The sequence below is a fragment of the Lepisosteus oculatus genome, chromosome 22, assembly GCF_040954835.1.
Source record: "Lepisosteus oculatus isolate fLepOcu1 chromosome 22, fLepOcu1.hap2, whole genome shotgun sequence".
NCBI classification, from domain to species: Eukaryota; Metazoa; Chordata; class Actinopteri; order Semionotiformes; family Lepisosteidae; genus Lepisosteus; species Lepisosteus oculatus.
In genome coordinates, this window is record NC_090717.1 from 7,391,436 (window position 1) to 7,411,252 (window position 19,817).

Here is a 19,817-nt window from a genome sequence, read left to right on the forward strand (position 1 = left end):
CAGATATAAAAACATTTTATTTAATAGAATTAAAATAGTCAGAGGTAACTTATGCAGTCCACCACTACAATCTTCATTAGTCATACAGCACAGTATTACAATACATAATCAACTTATATTACATTAGGAGTGTACAAGAAACTATTTTACATTATAAAACAGCATTGTCTGAGAGCATCTTGTTTTCCGAGGCCCATGTTACAGAGCATCGATATTGCATGTGTTGTTTAGTCATGGCAGATGGGACACCTCAACAATGTTCTTAAGAGAAAAATGTCGCTCAAATGCAGACAAGAAAATGAATCACATTAGGGAAAAAAAAAACAAAGTCACAATCATGTTTAAAAACATGCTGGTTTTCTCACAGGTAGTTTGGCAATTACCGAAAGCACATTTAAGTAGAAAATAAAGGCAAATTTTTTTTTTCCACTTAAGCTTTTAGAACAGCGAAATAGGGAACTTTCTGATCTCTGAAACAGCAACTTTCCAAAATCACGATGCCCAAAATACAACTAGGTGCTGGAAAATCTCAAGAGTTAAATCTAGGGGCTGATGGCTTTTTCTCAACATGCTACTCTGGAATCCTATGGTAGTGGATCCTATGACAAGCAACTTCAGTATAAGCACCCAGTCTCTGTTCTAGCCAGGTATCGTATTTACCAATGAGGTCTTTGCTAGTCCAATTTATGAATTCAAGAGGTTTATTAAACACAAAGTAGAACAAATACTGAACTCATTCACAAAGGCTGAGAGACGTATGCCTGGAGGCTTTCAAGCAGGACAATTGCTGATATAAACCTGTGTCCAGCTTAAAAGAAATCCTATTGTGCCAAGAGGTCAATGATCATAGACGCGCTGGAGCTGACTGGCTACCATCAGCGCGCCAGAGCCAGGAGGAAGCGCCATGCTGCTGTGAAATTCAGAGTGAGAATTAGCAGTGCTGGTATCGGAGGTGAGCCGGAGTCAGATTCACTTCAAGTTTCCACAAACAGAGCACGTTACTGCTGTGCAACTCCTGCATTGCTGTCACTGGGATCTGTCACAGCAGAGAGTCAGGACCAAGACTGTGGCTGAGGTACCTGATCAAGACTCCAGGGCCACCTTGCAGTGCATGATGGACCAATCTCACATGCAATGCCTTTTGCTATGGGCATGCAAAGCTGGGCAGCACATCAAAAACAGCATCCTTAACAGGAGACAGCCCAGCAGGGGACACACAATACAAACACTTCACCTATCTTCCTCCCCGGAGCCAGAGGAGGGATGTATAGTACCACCTTAATGAGGAAACTCACTGAACAGATAGGGAGGCCCCCACTTTCTCACCCCCCCAAGGGACTCGCCACAAACCCCCAGGCATCCACTGCACAGCAGAGGCACTAACGGCTGTCGAGCAGTTTCACAGCATTTCAGTCCTTCAGCCCAGAGAACACGGCAAAATTCAAGGAGGAATCTCAGCACCTTGGCAACATGATGGTTAAGCCAAATTGCATTTTGGTCATAAAACAATGTTGGAAAACATTAAAAACTTGTTTGATACCCCCTCAGACTATAAAAGAAACCACTTTCAAACCCAAGTGAAGTATATGTAGGATATCACTGCTGATACAGTATGTAGGGACGTAGAAAGAAGGCCACATTCAGAAAACAGCACAGAAAGACCACTGAGTTTAACATGTAGTGTAGCAGTGGGTTCTAAAAATACCCTGTCAGTCATAAGAAATGCATCTGAGTATTTAACCTCAGACAGCACCTGTGCACAGCAGGATTAGGAGCAATGGCTTTAGCTTTAGAGCGCATTAAGGACAGTATGCCTGCAGGAGGTTAGACTTGTATTCTGCACCACCGGTACCTGATAAGAGTATCTGAAAACATTAAACTTCAGATTTACATCTGTATAACAGTGTAAGAACGTGACATAAATAAACTAATTCAAAAGTCAAAGTATTTACACTAGAAGATTACTGGACCTCAGGGAGGCAGTATGGTAGGGAGAAAGGCAAAGGAAAACTTGTGAAGTTGGGAGGGGGGAGGAAAAACAGTGCATTTCAACACCACTGAAGATGTGTTACATGAGAGGTATTAAGCCATGTTTTTCTTGAACACCTAAACAGCAGACTTAGGCATATTACATATACCCATTTTATACTGTAAATGCATAGCAATACATCTTAAAAATGATCCTTTTTAAATGAAACAGAAAGTGAGTTGAAAGTTTGCCACATTCGAAATAAAACGGATAGAAAAAGACTCCCTTGGCTCGGGAGTTATTTTGGGTTCCTGACAAACTAGAGATGATCAAACCACCTGCGTTAAACAGTCTCAAGACCAGGCGAGGCAGTCTTGACAAGCGAGGGAGTGCTGACAGGCACAATCACTCAGGAAGCAGAACTCGGTGGCACCGGTTGAAAGGTAACGGGCCACTGCTGTTGATTAACAACGAACAGCCACAAAGTAAAACAAATTTGGTAATTTCCTAAGTAGCTTAACGTCTTAAGGCTGCCATTCTTCTAAACTCTTAAGTTTTACTTCCATGTACAGAAAATGCTGAGACTCCAATTGTCTGGAATAAAACAATAGCAAGTAATGGGTTAAGTGCAGGGTCATCTCTGACAAGGACTATGTACATACCTTCCTAAACACTTAGTAACAGGGGCAATCAATGCCAGCTTGATGGCAAATTCTTGCTTTCTGGGGCTTGCACCTCAATGAAACCATTAGGATGTGCGTGCAAGTCATTTTTCTCACACCCTCTACACTCCTCACGCAATTTCTCCAATGCATCCGGAGCTAGAGTGCTGAAGGAGAAAGCACAGTCTGGCTAAAGAGTCCTGCGTTAATTGCCATCACTTTTACTGCTTATTCTTGAGCAAGGAAATTCTGTACATTTTTCCAGCTAGGGCTGAGAGAAACAGACAGCCTCCCCCTCCACACCTGACCCGTCTTGAAAATCTTTCTAGCTGGTCCAGAGTGTGGACGAAAGAAAGCAAGCTGGAAAAACGCATCCAGAAACAAAACCACAGACTGATCCACCACTTCTGTATGCATTTCTCCGCTCACCATCGCAAAGAAGCCAAAGATTTCACTGAGAGAGATTCTGTGACATGGAGTGCCATTTCTTTTTCGTTATTGAATAACATGGTTAATCGCACATCACTGCTTTGTTGTGGGGGGCTTCTAGAGCACCTCGAAAAGCACCATCCGGTTATCAGTGTGTGTGAAATGCTTATTACATGGATAGTCCCTGAAATTTGCAAAAACAGCATTACAAATATAGGTTATACTTGTCTAAGAAAAAAATTAGAAAGTCATAATTTGCAACCATAATGCATATCTTGGAAAGAAAAGAGGAGGAACAGCTTCATATAATAATTTCTGTGAAACATATGCAGTGCAAATATTTATCATCAAAATCATTTTGTGGCTTCCTAGTATTTCTCCCCAACAATCATCTATATATTATCCAGTTTTTTTAGTTACTTTGAAATATCCTAAGTATTAAATCACTCACCTTTATATAAAAACCACCAGGAACTACTGCAGCCCCCCTCCCAGAATATTTACTGTAAAAAATATACAGAACAAAAAGGATTAACAAATACAAACACCTTTGGATACAGGTTTGCTAGTTTAACCTGGTCAATTTTAAATTCTTTGAACTAATACGATTAAAAACTAGGTATATATTTTTAGCACATTTATAAAATAGCACAGTATAATCTCAGTCCGTTTGCATATAACATGTTCTTATTTTGCGAGGATCCATATCTAGAACAATTCAAAAAGGTGGAAGTGACTAGTTCAATGTTATCCAAGTTTACTACTATAATTAAATGGGAGGAAATCGTTTTCAACGCCAGAACTAAAACAAGAAATGCTGCAGATTCCCTTATCCAGATGTAAAGGAACACAGCAGCCTCTCCCTTCAAAGGCTCGACAAATCTTCACCGCATGCAGCAAGCTGTGTAGGAAAAGCAATCGGTGGGAAGGAATCTGATCGATTTTACAATTACCAGACCAAATACCACCCCTTCTCTTACTGAAAATAAACACACGCATTCCCATTCAAATTGAGTGTTGTAATTCACTGTTCTGTCATAGTGGCTGTTGTTTTTTTTTTTTTTTTTTTAAGATATCCAGACATTCAACTGACACACAGCATACAGAGTACCTGCCTGCAATTCAGGATGTGTGCAGAGCAGCTGAAATGACCCCCAGCGCAGCAGCAACAGCGATCCAAAGCAAAAACATATACCTAGAACGGAGCAACCAGACAATCTGGAGCGCTGGTCCAAGCCGCCTGACCTCTGACCCCTGACCTCTCACTGCATGATGAACCCAGGCTGTGGTGCCAAGTGAGGGGGGGGCCTCTGCGGAATGGGCGGGGGGCCGTACGGAGGTATGTAGGCATTGGGGTAGCCAGGCTGCAGATTGGGAGTGGGCAGGGCGTGGCCTGCTCTCGGGGGGATGGGGGGGTAGGGACTGGCAGGGTAGGGCAGGGGAGCGGCCTGTGGAGTCGAGGACGCCACGCTGGCAGGAACAGGCTGGACAGGAGGCAGAGGGGGCACTCTCCTGGGCAGGGGGGCAGGGGGGGTGCTAGTGTCCACCGCGAAGGTGGGCGGAGTGCTCTCGGGGGCCGCCGCCGCCGCACGGGTCTCGGGGAGCCGGGGCAGCTTCACGGGCGCCTGGGGCAGCCGGTGCCCCTTCAGCACCATCTCCCGCAGCTTGTCGATCTTCACCCTGCGCAGGTGCGCCAGCTTCCTCTTGCTCTGGTACTCGTCCACGAACACGTCCAGGGCCGACTCGCCCTCCAGGAAGGAGTCCGCCATGTTCTGCACGGGAGCAAAGAGAGGCCACACTGTCACCTCTGCTTGAGACCGAACATTTATTCCTACGCGCTGCAGTTCCTCCTGCTTTTCTAAACGTCGAGCGAGAGCTCTAAGACACAGGTGAACTGCAGTGAGAAAACACAGGGCGGATGTAAAAATCAGACACTGGAACCCCTGTGTGAAGCACAAAAACAACAGTGTTGGCGGATTACAGGAACCAGACGGTGCGTCAAGCTTAAATCCATGCTGCTTTAAAATACAATCTTCAGCTGTGATACACCAGTAAACGTTAATGTTATCAGCATGGTCCTGATTGCATTAGTCATCGAGAGAATCTTTACTTGATGTTTTCATGCACATTCTTGCCCAGGGGAGAGGGGTATCAGTCAAGTGGCACAGGCTGAAATCACCGCTGGCCACACCTCATGGCCAGCAGCAAAACGGACCTGCCTTTTCTCATCGAAGAGGGAGGGGACAAAAAAAGGCACAGGCAACAAAGTGTGCATCACTATAAGGAAAACCACTATAACGATCAAAGGAGATCGTCCGCTAGAAGATGAACCCTCGATCGAGCATGGCGCTGTGGCACAGCTGACGCCCTGTAGTGAGGAAGTTCCGTCCACCAGCACACAGCTGGCAACCCAAGCGGAGCAACCGAGTTTTCATCTCAAAGAACAGCAAGGCAAATACAGATTTTGTTGGGTGTTTTTTTTTTAATTGATACTGAATTTGATATGTGCTTTCCATTTTAAGAAGTCATGGGAAGGATGTGGTTTTGACAGGGGTGGGGGTAAATGAAACGAAGTTAACAATCACGTTGGTGAAACGCTTAAAAACTTGGCCACGGCAAGTGCCTTACTGCAGCATGTCACAGTGTAGCACTCCTTTACTCCAAGGACAAGAGCGGTTTTACTCAGTCCAGAAGCATCACCAGCTTGACAAGCTCAAGAAGCTTAGGTCTGTGCTCAGTCTTTCACCATGATAAAAAGATCTTCCAATACCTATACAACACAACAAGATTAAATACCCTGTATGATGCATTATTTCTACTGAAAAGAGGCAGCAGCTTTGGGGTTTTGACAACCACGATGACCTGTTAGGAAGAGGGACAAAAGGTGGTTTGACCTGAGTTCTCGGGGACAGGAAGAAATACAGGGGTGAAATTAACTGTCATCATTATTGCATTGACATTTGGCACGTCCTGCACTAGACACAATCCACCTTTAGACTTGTAAAATACACCTGTAGTAAGTGTGCACGGTGGAAACACAGAGCCCAGCAGGTCTTCTTCAGGATAGCACAGCTCATACATGCAAACCAAGGTGCAGTCTGCACCGCGAGAGCAAAAGCGGTCAGGGCATTTTTTTTTTTAATATACAGTGCTGCTGAGAGTACTGCAGAATATAAACCAAGAAGCAGGATTTTCCAGCTTTGGAGATGAGGTATGTCGTAGGCAACAAGTCTTGCTTTTACTTGGATCGAAAAGCTTTTATTAGTCATCCCCGCCTGTATGTTACAGCACATTCCCTCTCTTTCAGAACATATCCTGGACACGCTTGTAGATGAGCAGTGCACAGAAAACTCAGCGATGTCTAAAATATTTAGCACTTCTACTATATGCGCAAATAGTTTAAATGGATTCCATATGTAAGCAGCATATTTGCTGTGGCAGCAAGGTCACACTTTCCCTCAGGAAACTGAGTAGTTAAAGAAAATCTATAATTGTGTTGATTATTATCCAGATATCATGCCCGTTATCACCAGTTAATCTTGGAAGAGGCTGTACAGCTACATGGTGATGTGAACCTTGAGTCTCTGCTGGGCCTCCGGACAGCCTCCATCCAGACATCAGGAACAGTCGAGGCGTCTCCTTCAGCTGTTTGTTGGTTGATGAGGTCCTCTGGAATCTAAAAGGGCCTATCCACCCACGATAGGCCCACGACCACCCACGACCGCTGCATTCACAAACCAGCAAGCGTTCCTAAAGCATCTTCCTCTTAATTTCAGCTTGGTTCCTCGTTCCACTCGGGGGTTTGAATGTCGAGGACGGGTTCCTTCTTTTAATTTCAGGCGTTCGGACCCCCCTCTGGCTTTGCTTTGATCATAACTGAAGAGATTCAGTACCTTTACGCCTTCTGCAGGAGACATTCCTTGAAGGCCAGAAATTAAGCAGACAGCCCTTCACTGAGCTGACTCCTCAGAAGCAATGTCTCAGGGAGAAACTAATGACCCACACTGTGTGCCACTTATCTAAATAAAGACTTACTAATGCACTGTATAATCTTAACACGAGCTCCCGTGGTTAGAATTCTGCAGATATTCTCCTTGAGGGTGAAAGGGTTGACTCTCTGGGCCAAGATGGGCACACGACTTTGGTGCTGATAAAGAAGAGGGCACACACTCACCTCCGTCTCCTCCTCTATTTTGGCTCCCTCTGCCTGCAGGAGGGCCAGCAGCGTGTCGATCGATCCGCTGCCCGCACGGTTATCTGAAAACAGCCGGACGAGAACGCACGTTATTCACATCATGGGGGGGCGAGCTGTCGGATCCGAAGATCTCGCCCAGCCACTGCGGGCCGTCGCTCTGAACAACTCAGACCCTTTAATTACGGCTTCAGCTGTTGTAACCTGTAATTGAGGCACTCGGAGCTGTTCCAAGGCGGATGAGAATCTGGTCATGACAGTCAATTATCTACTCAAACCCTGACCACACTTTCCTCTGGCTGTGACAGGCAGGACAGAGGCAGGACTCTGCAGTGGTACGGGAGAAAGGATGCAGGCAAGACCCTCCTCATGTAGTGTAGGAGGGAGATGACTTATCTATATATAAATGCTTCAGTGTGCTCACAATTACACTACCTTTATAATAAGGCTCGTGTTCCACATATTTATTTTGCAATGACACAACTCCCTTTGCAAAATGAATCAGCAATTACTGCCTCTTCACTTTATCCCAATTTAGCAAAGCCTATTAAGTATGGGTTATTTTTATCATAATTTTGAATACTGTAGAAGTGGTTGTTCTATCCTACATACATCTTTATTCCACTGAAAATAATTTACTTTTTGCACTCACTGCTTCTTCACTAGATCCTAATTTAGAAAAGCCTATTGGGTATATGTTATTTTTTTAGCATTATGTTAAATATTGCAGAAGTGATTGTTCTACCCTGCATGCAGCATTTATTCTATTGAAAGGACAATTCTCTTAATCTCTCATTTAACAGCTAGAAAAAGTAAACTTGCAACCATATTCACGTCTACCAGAAGGTAAAGCACAGGACAGGGGTGCGAGTTGAATGGACTCTTCAACTAGTGAACAAATTCCCTGGTAAACTGTGTTTGAGGGATTGATGAGGTATAACACTCAGCAGGTGAGACATTATGTGCAAATGTGTTAACAATTAGCACATTTTTATTGTGTCAGCAGATTTGTCCAAAGGCTGATTTAAAGAGACATTAAAAGTAGACAGTTGGAACACTAAATATGGGCTACACAGCTCTTCCCGAAAGGATTTACGTGCATCACCCTTGAGAAAGACAACTGTTTTTTCTTTCCACAGTCTGTTCTACTTCAATAGAGTGAGAAGCTACGAGACTGGGTTCGATCTCCCGTGTATCTCTGAACAAAAGGATCAGCTGTCAAATGAGTCAGCCATTGCATAAATAGAGGCATCAGTATTCTGCACAGGCTAAACTGGAGGAGCAGATGAGAGGCTGGAGCAGTTGACTCATGGATTTAAAAGAATTGATATATAACACCAGTATGACAATACTGGCATAAAAAGCAGAACTCTATTTTAACGCATTGTTAATTCAATTCAATTCAACTTTATTGGCATATACAGGTGTATAGTATAATGAAAAGTGTTTCTCATTAGTCACTCAGGTGCAGTATATAAATAGATAAAATAGCAATAACAGTAACGTGTAATAACATAACATAAATACACCACAATGTGGTAAAGCGCATTCTTTTTAATTCTTTGTAATAATGACAAAGACTTTAAATTGCTTGACATGTTTAAGTGTAAAGCTATGTTTACTTTCCCTAAATACAGGTGTCTAAATCTGATTAAAATGATGGTCAGGTATACAGAGAGTTGTACTTCCACAACTTGAAACACAGTTCAGTGCTTTTAAGTCACATTAGCCCCGAAGAAGGGGTGACATTGTTTTAATATTGTTTCACGATGCGACTGTGGAAAATTACCAGTTAATATCTGACTGCGCCCTGCACTCACAAAGACAGGACAAGAACACCACATCAATAGTCTTTCAAGCAGCAGAGAGAAGACACCAAGGGCGTGGATTATCTCTAAAAAACTCTTTGGAATGAGCCTGCGCAGGAACAATTAACCTACAGCACCCAGCTGGTCGAAACAGCACTGTGGGATCAACTGCCGCTTCTGTCTAGATCTCTGTGTTTTAATGACATGTGACTGTCCAGCCTCGGATTGACCCCAGGCTGATCCCCGAGAGCTGCACAAGGGCAGTGGGCCAAGCGACCTCAGCCGGTCAGTTATGGCATACCCTTAAAGTTCTGGATGAAACCTTCATCAGTTACAGAACCTCACTGTAGGTGAAATGTAGGCGACTCTACTAGCTGACATGGGAAAAGCAACAGTCACCTGCCATTCTAAACCAATAAAACTAGACTGCAGTGTGTTTTTTGTTGCCTAAGGTAGTTCTTTTTACAGGCTGTTTCCAAGAGTCACTTCCAGGTAATATAAGAATAAATTAAGATAGTGCTGACAGTACAAAGCTAGCCCATGGTAACTCAAACTCAAAAAAAAAAGTTGAAAGCAAAGTCATCAGATCCAGCCCATTCAGTCCCCTGTACCCTAATGGTCTGATAAAAGGGTTCATGTAACCAGCTCTCCATAGGCATTATGCACAGCATTTCACAGACGCCCAATTCAACTGTCTTTGGTCACCAAGGAATTCTAACAACTACCATACTTCACCACACTGTGGGAAAACTACTGAGACACTCCTGAAAATGCCAAATGTATAACCTATAAAAAGTGCCACTGACGGTCTAGTAGTGAAAACAATTCAAGTTATTGCATGTGAAGCAATTTTGTGATTTACTAAACTAAGATTAGATTTAAAATTCAGAAAGTTGCACGCCATTGGAAATTGTTTTAAACCAAATGATACCGGCATTTACAGGTACCTTGTTTGAGCAACATTTCACGTGATCTTTAACAGGAACTTTTCTTCAAGGTCATATACTGTATTTCAAAGTTAGCTAATGTTATCAGGCTTTAGCTGATAACTACCAGCTAGTTACCAGATTGCTCAATGTACAGTATGAGCACAGGAAGAGCTGTTCACTTTAAATCAATTCTACAAATCACAGATTCTCCTGATTCTGCAGTTCATCAATAGGATTGATCAAAAATGTAAGATGGCATACTATTCTGAGCATTTACAATTTTGTTTCATTCATGTTTTACTATGCTACGAAGATTTATGCAAACTAGAGAATTCTTGTTCGAATTCTTCGGTTAGTGGTTATCTTACAGAGCACTACTACATGGCAAACATTCAAACTTACAACACATGAAAGGAAACATAATTTAAAGAAACAAAACCGGAAGAAAGGATTCCTTGACCTACTCCAGCTTATCTTGGAACAACAGTTTTTTTAATCATTTTCCTTAAATATGCTCAGCTCCTATCCTGACCAGGGCCTCCATATTTATGGAGGTTTTAATCAACTATCATTAAGTTCCAAGAAAATGAACGACCGACGCAACCTTCAGATTCCAGCTCTCCGTATATTTGTTTCAGAATTACACCCTCATAACTCACATAAACATATTTTCTCAATATTAGTTGCTAGTGCTTGGCATGGTACATGAGCTGGGTACTGCACAACTATTTGGGGAATAGTGGGACTGGGGGGTCCTGCTGACATACAGCAGTCAAAGCCTTGTTGGATGGGGGTTCCACTGTAATTATCCGACTGTCCTTTTACAGTCCCTTGGCTGAAAATTACAATCCAGCCCTAAAAGGAGTGGATGAGGGGTTATTAGTATGGTGCGGGGAAATTATTTTGTACTGTTTTATTGTGTATGGGGAAAACCAAAATAGAAATTTGTCTGAAAATAAAAAAAGATGGATATTAGCTAACCGTGGTGGGGCTGCTTGCCAGGCACTGAAAGGCCAAGACTGGCGAATTTCTCAGCTGGTCCTGCCTTTAGACAGCGTGTACAAAGCAACACTGTTTCTCTGATGAACCCTGGGCCCGCCGCTCGGGTGTATAGTGCTGTCCTCGTCACTCAAGTGTCCTGCATTGTTGCTGTGCAAGAAGAGGGTTTTATGAGATGGCCGTTGCCATAGAGATGGATTTTCGGGGCGATACAGGCAGCCCAAACACCATGACTCAGATCGAACAATGCTTCCCTCTGCCTGCAGGGCTAGATTTGATTCAGCTGGGTCACCCACAGACAGCCAGAGAGAAACAGCCGGGGTTTCCGGTTACAGTACAAATCCATCAATGGGACAGTGAAACTGGGTTACCTACTGTACATTTCAACCACAGCAATCTCTCACCCTCCCTAGAAATAAATTGCTATTAATCTGTTAAATAAAAAGTTGCTATTAACCTGTCTGTTTATTGAGTACTGAATAGAATGTGAAGTTCAGCTCTTGCCTTTGGGAAGAAAAGTTTGGACCCACCCAACGAGCTGTTATGTGAAAGAGAAGAACTATGCTGATACGCTGGAAGAGCTGAGAATCATGAGGTCTGGATTAAGAAAACACTACCACCGAGAAAAGTCAACAAATGAGAAAATGGGATTTATTGGGTAAAATAAAACTGATAGAGAATGCATTGTTAGCTGTCCTGTAATACTTAACATCTTGCAAGATAGAATCATCCAGACATAAGCTGACACACAGACGATTCTATAGTGTTAATAATGTTTTAGCCTGTGAACTTCTATCTCAGTTTATGGCCCTTATTTTAACAGTGAGGTAGAAAAAATCCAGAGAATTTGTGGTTAGAAAAATCTTAGAAAACTGTGGCTCTTACTGTTTTACCCCAAGTTAGAAAACATCTATTAATTATCATGCAATGTGAGCTGTGCCATAATATTATAATATACAAATTAATCAAAGGGGAGAGATTGAGCTGATATTAGACACTTGGTATTGTCTAGCAGGTTGCCTAGCAACCCCTGTATCACATGACTAAGCAGCACCTACACTTGACAGTGTGCCAGAGAGGTGTGGTGTAAATAACACTAACGCTGGACTACCTGTACTTCCTGAGGTGACTCCAGGAATAAAGCCCTTGCATAGAAACAAAATACTGATCCAACAAAGTCTGTAACAGAGCACTGAGAGCTACGTCAGCTTGCTTAGGTATAGCCCAACCTGCCCTCTAGTGCAGCCACCCTAGTCACAGGTACGAGCAAGGACAGTGCTAGTGTGGTTTTACATTGGAGGCCACAACAAAAACTGGCCAAACCGGTCTAGTAAGAGAAACTAGCCTTGGGAAACATTCAACACTGACTACAGCAGCCAGAAGAGAAGCAGAATCCAGTCATGGCCTCAGTCACATGACAATATTAGAATTTCAGCTGTCTCACTCCCGATTAATCTTCTTTCTTCTACAATGTTTAATCTCCCCCACCTTGTTTGAGTCTGTTCTCAAACAGCTTTCAGTTCCAAACAGCTTTGCATAAACCACTGCAAAGTAAACGTGTAACCCTTTAAAACCTCTCCCATAATCCAACAGGCTGTCGGAAACTCTTTCAAATACCATTAGTCTTAAACCTGGGAAGAGTGACCATTGTTTAAGTTATAAATTCTGTTTTTTTTAACTTAAGGATCCAGTAGGAAGAAAAAACAACCTTGCTTCAAAACAAAGTTTTGGAAATGTTTCCCCTTCTTCTATGACCGAGGCAATGACAATAAAAATGCAGCACTGTTACCTAGCTTGGACGTCTTCATCTGATGTGCCTCAAAGCAGTCCTGGAGCTCCTGATATTTCTTGGTTAACTGCATCTTCAGGCACTCCAGTTTGGGCTGGTGCATGAGGTTCTGTTCTGCAAGGCTGCGATTGCTGGCCAGCGTCGTCTCTTTCATATGCTGCACATCCTGCACCTGAGGCAACACACAGGCAAGAAAACGGTCCTGTCATGGTCACCCCACAGAACTCTCTGCACCCATCAGGCCAACACCTGCATGTCCGCGGTGCTCACACTAGGGCTGTGCATAGGTCACACAAATTCAACTTAGCCAAAAAGACAGCAGTTTTTTCCCCCCCAACAGAACAACATCCTCTAAAATATGCAAGAATTAGAGCCATTTATGACAGTGCAGGTTCAGAAAAAGAAAATACTGACTTAATTTGGATCCCCCCCAAAATGATAGAAAACTGATAGACAATCATGATAGTCATGGTGTTCCTTATCACAACGTTTGCAAAATTAGCTTCGAAACTGAAAAAAAGCTCCAAAGCTATGTTTAAGCAGTACATCATAAAAATCGATATAATTAGTGATATTATTTAATTCTGAACCTGGAGTGTTCTCAGTATGGAGTTTGTATGTTCTCCCTGTGTTTGCATGGGTTGCCCCAGGGTGCTCCGGTTTCCTCCCACAGTCCAAAAACATACCGGAGGTTAACTGGCTTTTGGGGAAATTGGCGCCGTTGTGAGCATGCACGTGTCTGTGAGTCAGCCCTGCAGTGGACTGGCGTCCCATCCAGGGTGTATCTTGCCCTGTGCTTATTGCTTGCTTGGAAAGGCTCCGGCTCCCCCACCACCCTGTACTGGATAACACGGGTAGAAAATGGATGGATGTTTGGATATTTCGTTCTTTAAAATTACTCGCAAAAAAAAAAAAGTTTTAACACTCTTCCAGTGAATATTTCAAGGAGGAAAAGGATCATTTCTTTTCTTTCAAAAAGGTCCAGGGCAGTCCCTCCAGGTTATCAATCTAACATGACACAGATCCAAAGTCCATATATGACTCCCTCTTTTCCCACACAGCGCGCTGCAATGCACAGAACGCGTCAGTTCTGTAAACACACATTTGTCTCCCAGTACAGGGCTGGAGCCAGGAATAGTCCTGAACAGCACTGCCATTGGAAGAGAAGTGCGAACTGCACGCTGTTCCAGTGTCACACAGAGCCTGGTACAGCACCTTCCGATACACCCCCAAGTCACGATTTCAGACAGCCATGCTGGGGGCGGCTGCAGGGTCCCCCGCTCTCTACAGGCATCGGCACCATGGCTGTCTTCCACCTGTCCCTTACTGCCCACGAGTCCTCCTCCTCCAGCGACAAACTCATGCCTCCCGGGGGCTTTGTTACCCCAGGAAACCCCCCGAAATCTCAGGCCCACCAGCACCAGGCACCCAGGTTTCCACCACACCCTGGGCATCACGGGGGAGCCAGGAAAGTTTCTGTTCTCTCTCGCCGTCATTTCTACCTCCAAGGGAAATTCCTCGGCTCAGCTTCCGCACCGGGGATAGGAGTTCCTCCCCTAAGGTGGGCCTACCAGGAGATGTGCCTCTTCTCAGCTCCGGTTCCTGGGGGCTCCCCCAGTCGGCTGGGTAACAGAGGAGCCACAGACATCTACACCGCGAGGACCCCCTTATAACTGAACCAGGCATGCCTTCCCTCGGCCAGGCGCAGGGCCATGAAACCCGATACCCCACCCCCCTCCGCGATCTCTCCAGAGGGAGAGAAAACACTGTCCTGGTCTCCTCACTCCCTTGCTCCTATTCAACCAATTGTTGAATTGCAAGCCAGACTCATAACCTCAACCTTAAAGCCTCTCCAGACACCTGAAACAACAAACACCAAGCATTGTGACAGCCCCTACAAGAGGGGGGCACACTCCTTCCGATTCAGGGTCACAGGGGAGCCAGCAAGCAACAGGCACGAGGCAGGATACACCCTGGACAGGACGCCAGTCCATCGCAGGGCAGACAGACACACTCCCCCCCCAGGGCCAGTTTTCCCAGAAGCTACCAGTGTGTTTCTGGACTATGTGAAGATATCAGAGCACCCAGAGGAAACCCATGCAAACACAAGGAGAATATACAAATTCCATGCAGATAGAATCCCGAGCCTGGAATTGAACCCAGGACTGCAACACTGCAATGCTCAGAATAAATAATATTATATAAAGTTAAATTAATGTTAAATAAAGAGTTCTTTACAACCATGGTGAATTGTATCTACATCTAAAAAACCTTGGATTCTCAATTCTTATTTCCTGTGTCTATATTTGAAAGCGCTCTCCTGTACTCCAGTTTTACCATTCAACACTATTTTTTTGGCAATTATTTTAACTAATATTACATTAAGCTCAGCTCTTGATAAAAAAGTTGCCTACATATTAGACCGCAGGAAAAATCATGCACTGACAATTTTATGGCTGATTTGGATACTCTGCATAATTTGCTTTCCATGATATTTTTCTGGTTTTCAGCTGTACAGGCCATGGTGATTAAGCCATTATGTACAATATGATATCTTCTATAGCACTGGACCCTGAAGACATTAAAAAAGTGACCAGAGCTCGATTTCTGAACACAAAAGCACAATTTTATACTGCTTGTCTCTTTATTATTTGTTGTTCTTTTAAAGGGCTATCAAACAGAGTGCTGAGCTTGAATTTTAAAAACCCAGCTAATTGAAATCCCACAGCACTGAGCCAAGGTCTGTGGTTACATGTTCTGTCAAAGGCCCACTGACTCCAGTCCAGCTGCCTGCACCCTGGAAGACAGCCAAAGAGCTGCAATAATGAAGAATGAGTCGAAAAACAAGGGGCAAGAGGCAGCCTGGGCTTAGACATTGAATAGAAATAGGTCCTTCGTCTGATAAAAAAAAAGAGTTCTGGTTTGCTCCCCTAAATATGCTGAGGGCCTTTTTCTTAGAAAGAAGCACAGGAAATCAGAAAACAAAGCCAGAATAAGCACACACACACATCTGTTCTTCTAGACCGTCCTATACTATAATGAAACTGCACAGGGTCAGAAAGCAAACCTCTTAAAGTTGTTGGCATTAAGAAGATGCCATTTGGATTACAGAAATGCGTTACCTCCGTTGCACCCACGCCGTCTGTATTTGTGGGGACATGATCAAATATTTGTTTCCATGGGCTCTCCGACATGGTGCTCTCCACCTCTCCCACCCACACAGTTTGCTTTCGGGCTAATTCTGACGTTGTACGGCACCACGTCTCTTAATTCACCTCCCCACCACTTGCACCGCGGAAAAGGCGTCCTGGTGCCTAAAAACAGCGCCAGTGACTGCAAGCCGCCCTAAAACCCAACAATGATTTGCTAACCATGAAACCACCTCTTAAATATCTAAACTTGGCTTCACTTGCGGCATACTGCTCAAGCAAGGGGCCCTGAATCCCAAAAGAACCAGAAACTATATTTTTTCCCAAAATGTATACAGTACAGACTATATCCTTGCAGGCATACATGAGTGTCACCCACCACAGGCAGGGTCTGCCCTGCCTCCGGAGGGAGGATGCTGGGAGATTCTGGGTCTGGCCGTGGAATCAAACAAGTCCGAGCACCAGCTTCTCCCTTCCAAGCAAAGCAAAGGACATCCTTCCCATAAGCCATCACGCCGACTCCAAGTGCTGGCAGATTACTACCGATAAAAATCAAACGGCAAACAATACAATCCTTCAGAGAAATCCAACTGCACATAGAGAGCGCACTTAGAATCTCGCAAGGCGTCAAAAACAGGGGAGTAAGGGATGTACTAATCCATATTCTCTTATTGAGCAGGAAGAATCTAGTCTCGCTTGGACTGGACACTGCATTTCCATTTGACTCATTTAGATCTACACAAGTACAACACAAAGGCGAAAGATTTCTTGTCAGATGCATACAGGGTCCCTGTTAACACCAAACATTTCAGGTCAGGTAATAGTTTTTATATTTTGACTTCAGGCTCCTTTGCCTCCGAAAAGCGGACGACTCCGCGTCTGTGCGGTTGAGGTGTGTAGGCTGATGTTGTCTGCCCATCCAAGAGGAACATTCCACAGCTCTGTTTCACCCAATGCTGGAATCAGCAGCTACTAAAATGAGCAGGAGCTCCAGATTTGTATTAACGCTCCACTCAGCCAATCAATTAAGCATGTGAATATTCAGAAACATCCAAAGTTTCCAAAGGGATCTGTTGAAAGCTGCTTGACACGCAGCATTCTAAGAGAGGTGAACATTCCCTATCACTTTCATCTAGTAAAGAGTCATAAAAAAGTAGGCTGCCACACCCTGCAACTCTCTTTAACAGCATTTCAAGAGGTGTTTTTTTAATGTAGAACTGATTATTATTAACATAACCCCTCAATTCAGAATTCCCAACAGCAGATAATTTGCAAAATAATTATGGTATACTTTCAACTTGTTATACAGCTGTAACACAACCTTTAAATCTCCGTTTGTACAGTAACTAACAGGCTGTGTGAGGGAAAGGGTTTTCCCCGCTGGTGATTAAAAGCACCCTCATTTGGTCTCTGTATAAACTGGTGTTTAAAAACTGAAAGACCCCTACCTTATGACTGCTGAACCAAAGTAATCTACTGCCCGTCCTTTCAAAGTCACAGAATACACTGTTCTGGGATTAAGGCTGAGTGAATTTCAGGGAGCGTGAAACTAAATGAAAGTTCCACTGGCTCCAAGGCTCAAGGGAAAAGATCGCACACTGGGGTATTATTCCACTCGTTTCCTTGATGGACGGAGAAATCAGTGCAGCGCACTGCAGATCCACCCCTCCTTTTAACAAGGATGAGGATTGAGTATCGGGGATTAGCCACGCTCAAAGCCTGCACTGTGTGTGCGGTTTGCAGCTTCCATTACTACACACAATTTCCGAGACTCCTTCGCTAACAGGATTCAGGAGTATATATTTTTGACCCTTAAACCAGCGGATGAAGACAAGCTCATGTTGAAATAAGAGATTGCTCACAAAGGGATTTTCTTGGTGGTGCACACTTCAGCAAAACCAGGGATTCCCAGTCCAGCACACCACAGTCGTGCTATGCCACCACAGTGCAGCTGTTTAATTACTGAAGCAATTAAAAGGTGAAGTAGAAAGGTGAGGATCGTGCGCGTGAGGTGACACCCCAGCTTCACCCTGCACTTGACATTTCTCATTTTCATACCAGCTACCAGCTCATTCTCTTCTGGTCAGGAAATAAAAAACAATCCAGATGACTTCATTATTAGTTCCACCCCCAGGAAAAGGAACACATCCTCATCAGTGTCCCAGGAGACAGCGCCATGGTGAGATATCCACTGGAACAGTCCGCCAGGGAATCTGCCCTCTATATAATTCAAGCCTTCCCCTTTTAACATGAAATTCAATATTTTCCCTCAAGTAACCAGTGCATTTTGACCTAGCCATTTTACAAAAGGCACTGAAAAAAAACCCACATTCATTAGAATTTTCCCATGAACAATTCTGTATTCACCCACAGTGCTATTAATTTATGCAATACTAGACAATAATCGCATGATAATTGACCGCAACAGGCTTCCAGGGCTGCATGAGGAGTTATTTCGGGACGTCCCCTATGCCTCCAGCTGAAGACGATGCATTGAAATTGTCTCGTGTTACAAGGCTGAGACATGTCAGGCCCTGTAAGAAGACAAGTTTCCGTGATCTCCACTTGAGGCAACAGTGGCAAAGCCCCTTTGCAGGGCTGTCTCGACTCGAGGAGGTCGAGCAAGGCAAAAGGGAAGCCGCACAGCACAGAGTGGGGAGCGAGGGAGCTGGAGGAGAGGTTCCTGGTGAACCTCAGAGGGGCTTCTCGATGGCAAGAGGGCTGGAAGGGACTAAAACAGAAATCCCTGTGCCCTGAGCTCCTGCAGAGGACTGGACAACTGCAGTTCCAGAGCCGGGACAGGGAAAGGGCACGGACAAGGGGCAGGGCTTGGAGGGACTCTTTCATTGTGCAAATCCAGCCCCAGCATCCACTTGCTCTGATCAATAAAAGGACAACCGCTCCATTTAAGAACCGTTGTAATATAGCAGAGATTACGTGACTTCGCATGAGTGTGTGCTTACTGGGAGATGTTTATTGTGAAATAAAGTTCATTTTGATAGAATAAAAAAGAAAGTGGTGCTGTATGACGAATAACAATGAAAAGTCTGTGCTGCGAATAGCAACATGCAAAAAAATAATAAATGGTTTGAATGAACGCTTTTCCTGGTAGATAATGATCAAGGATGCCCGCTCAAACGTCGGTATTTCAGCTCAAACACGACTCGTTTTAAAAAAGCCTTCAGATCGTTTGGCGGGGTAGCTACAGAAGGTCAGGGGTGCCACTGTCTCTTTCAAAGCGGCTCCCAACCACTCCGAGGAGACCCCGGCTGTCAGGGCCGCTGTGTTCATTCAGATTTTGTGAGGAGATTTTGCTCTCATTAACAGGGAGCGTGCCAAGCAAGCTGTGGCGAACGTAGGTGTCAGAACTGGCGGCCACCACTGTGACTCCATGAAGGAAAAGTACTGAGCGCTCCGGTCACCGCTGGGAAAATTACTGTATGCTCAATCCCTCTTCTTTTCACTGTCTTTCCTGTCTTCATTTGAACAATTAGTCCTAAATGTAATCAGATGTGTCTATAATAGTGTACTACAGCACCTCTAATGTAAGGGCAGAGATGTATGTATGGATAAGATAATATATATATATACAGGTAGGATAAGAAAGTCTAAATCAGCACACCACACACTTGCACTCGTCTTAAATTTACCTGAACGCTTATCTCCTATAATGGGCAACATTAAAGCACATGGGTGTTTTACAATAGAATGGTGTGGTTTCACACAAGAGTTAAACAGCACTTACAACTAATTTATTTTTACAAGTTGTCCCTTGAGTAGCTACATAGATCGCACGTCTGGGACTCTTGCCCCTCCGCTCACGGACACACAGACGTTGAAAATACAGCATTAACGGCCACTCAATGCAGGGCTTCCGGAGAAACGCCGTAT

At 44.1% G+C, this 19,817-nt stretch overlaps 1 protein-coding gene across 1 annotated transcript in view; it reads right to left on the reverse strand.

Moving 5' to 3' along the window:
* Positions 1 to 19,817, reverse strand: part of vps37ba (VPS37B subunit of ESCRT-I a) — a 21,601-nt gene continuing 1,784 nt past the window's right edge. Inside the window, exons 2-4 of the mRNA XM_006640232.3 lie at positions 12,778 to 12,949; positions 7,235 to 7,317; positions 1 to 4,832 (exon numbers count right to left, since the gene is read on the reverse strand). Coding sequence (XP_006640295.2) covers positions 4,323 to 4,832; positions 7,235 to 7,317; positions 12,778 to 12,949 — 765 coding nt within the window. The 3' untranslated portion in view covers positions 1 to 4,322. The remainder of the gene's footprint in view (positions 4,833 to 7,234; positions 7,318 to 12,777; positions 12,950 to 19,817) is intronic.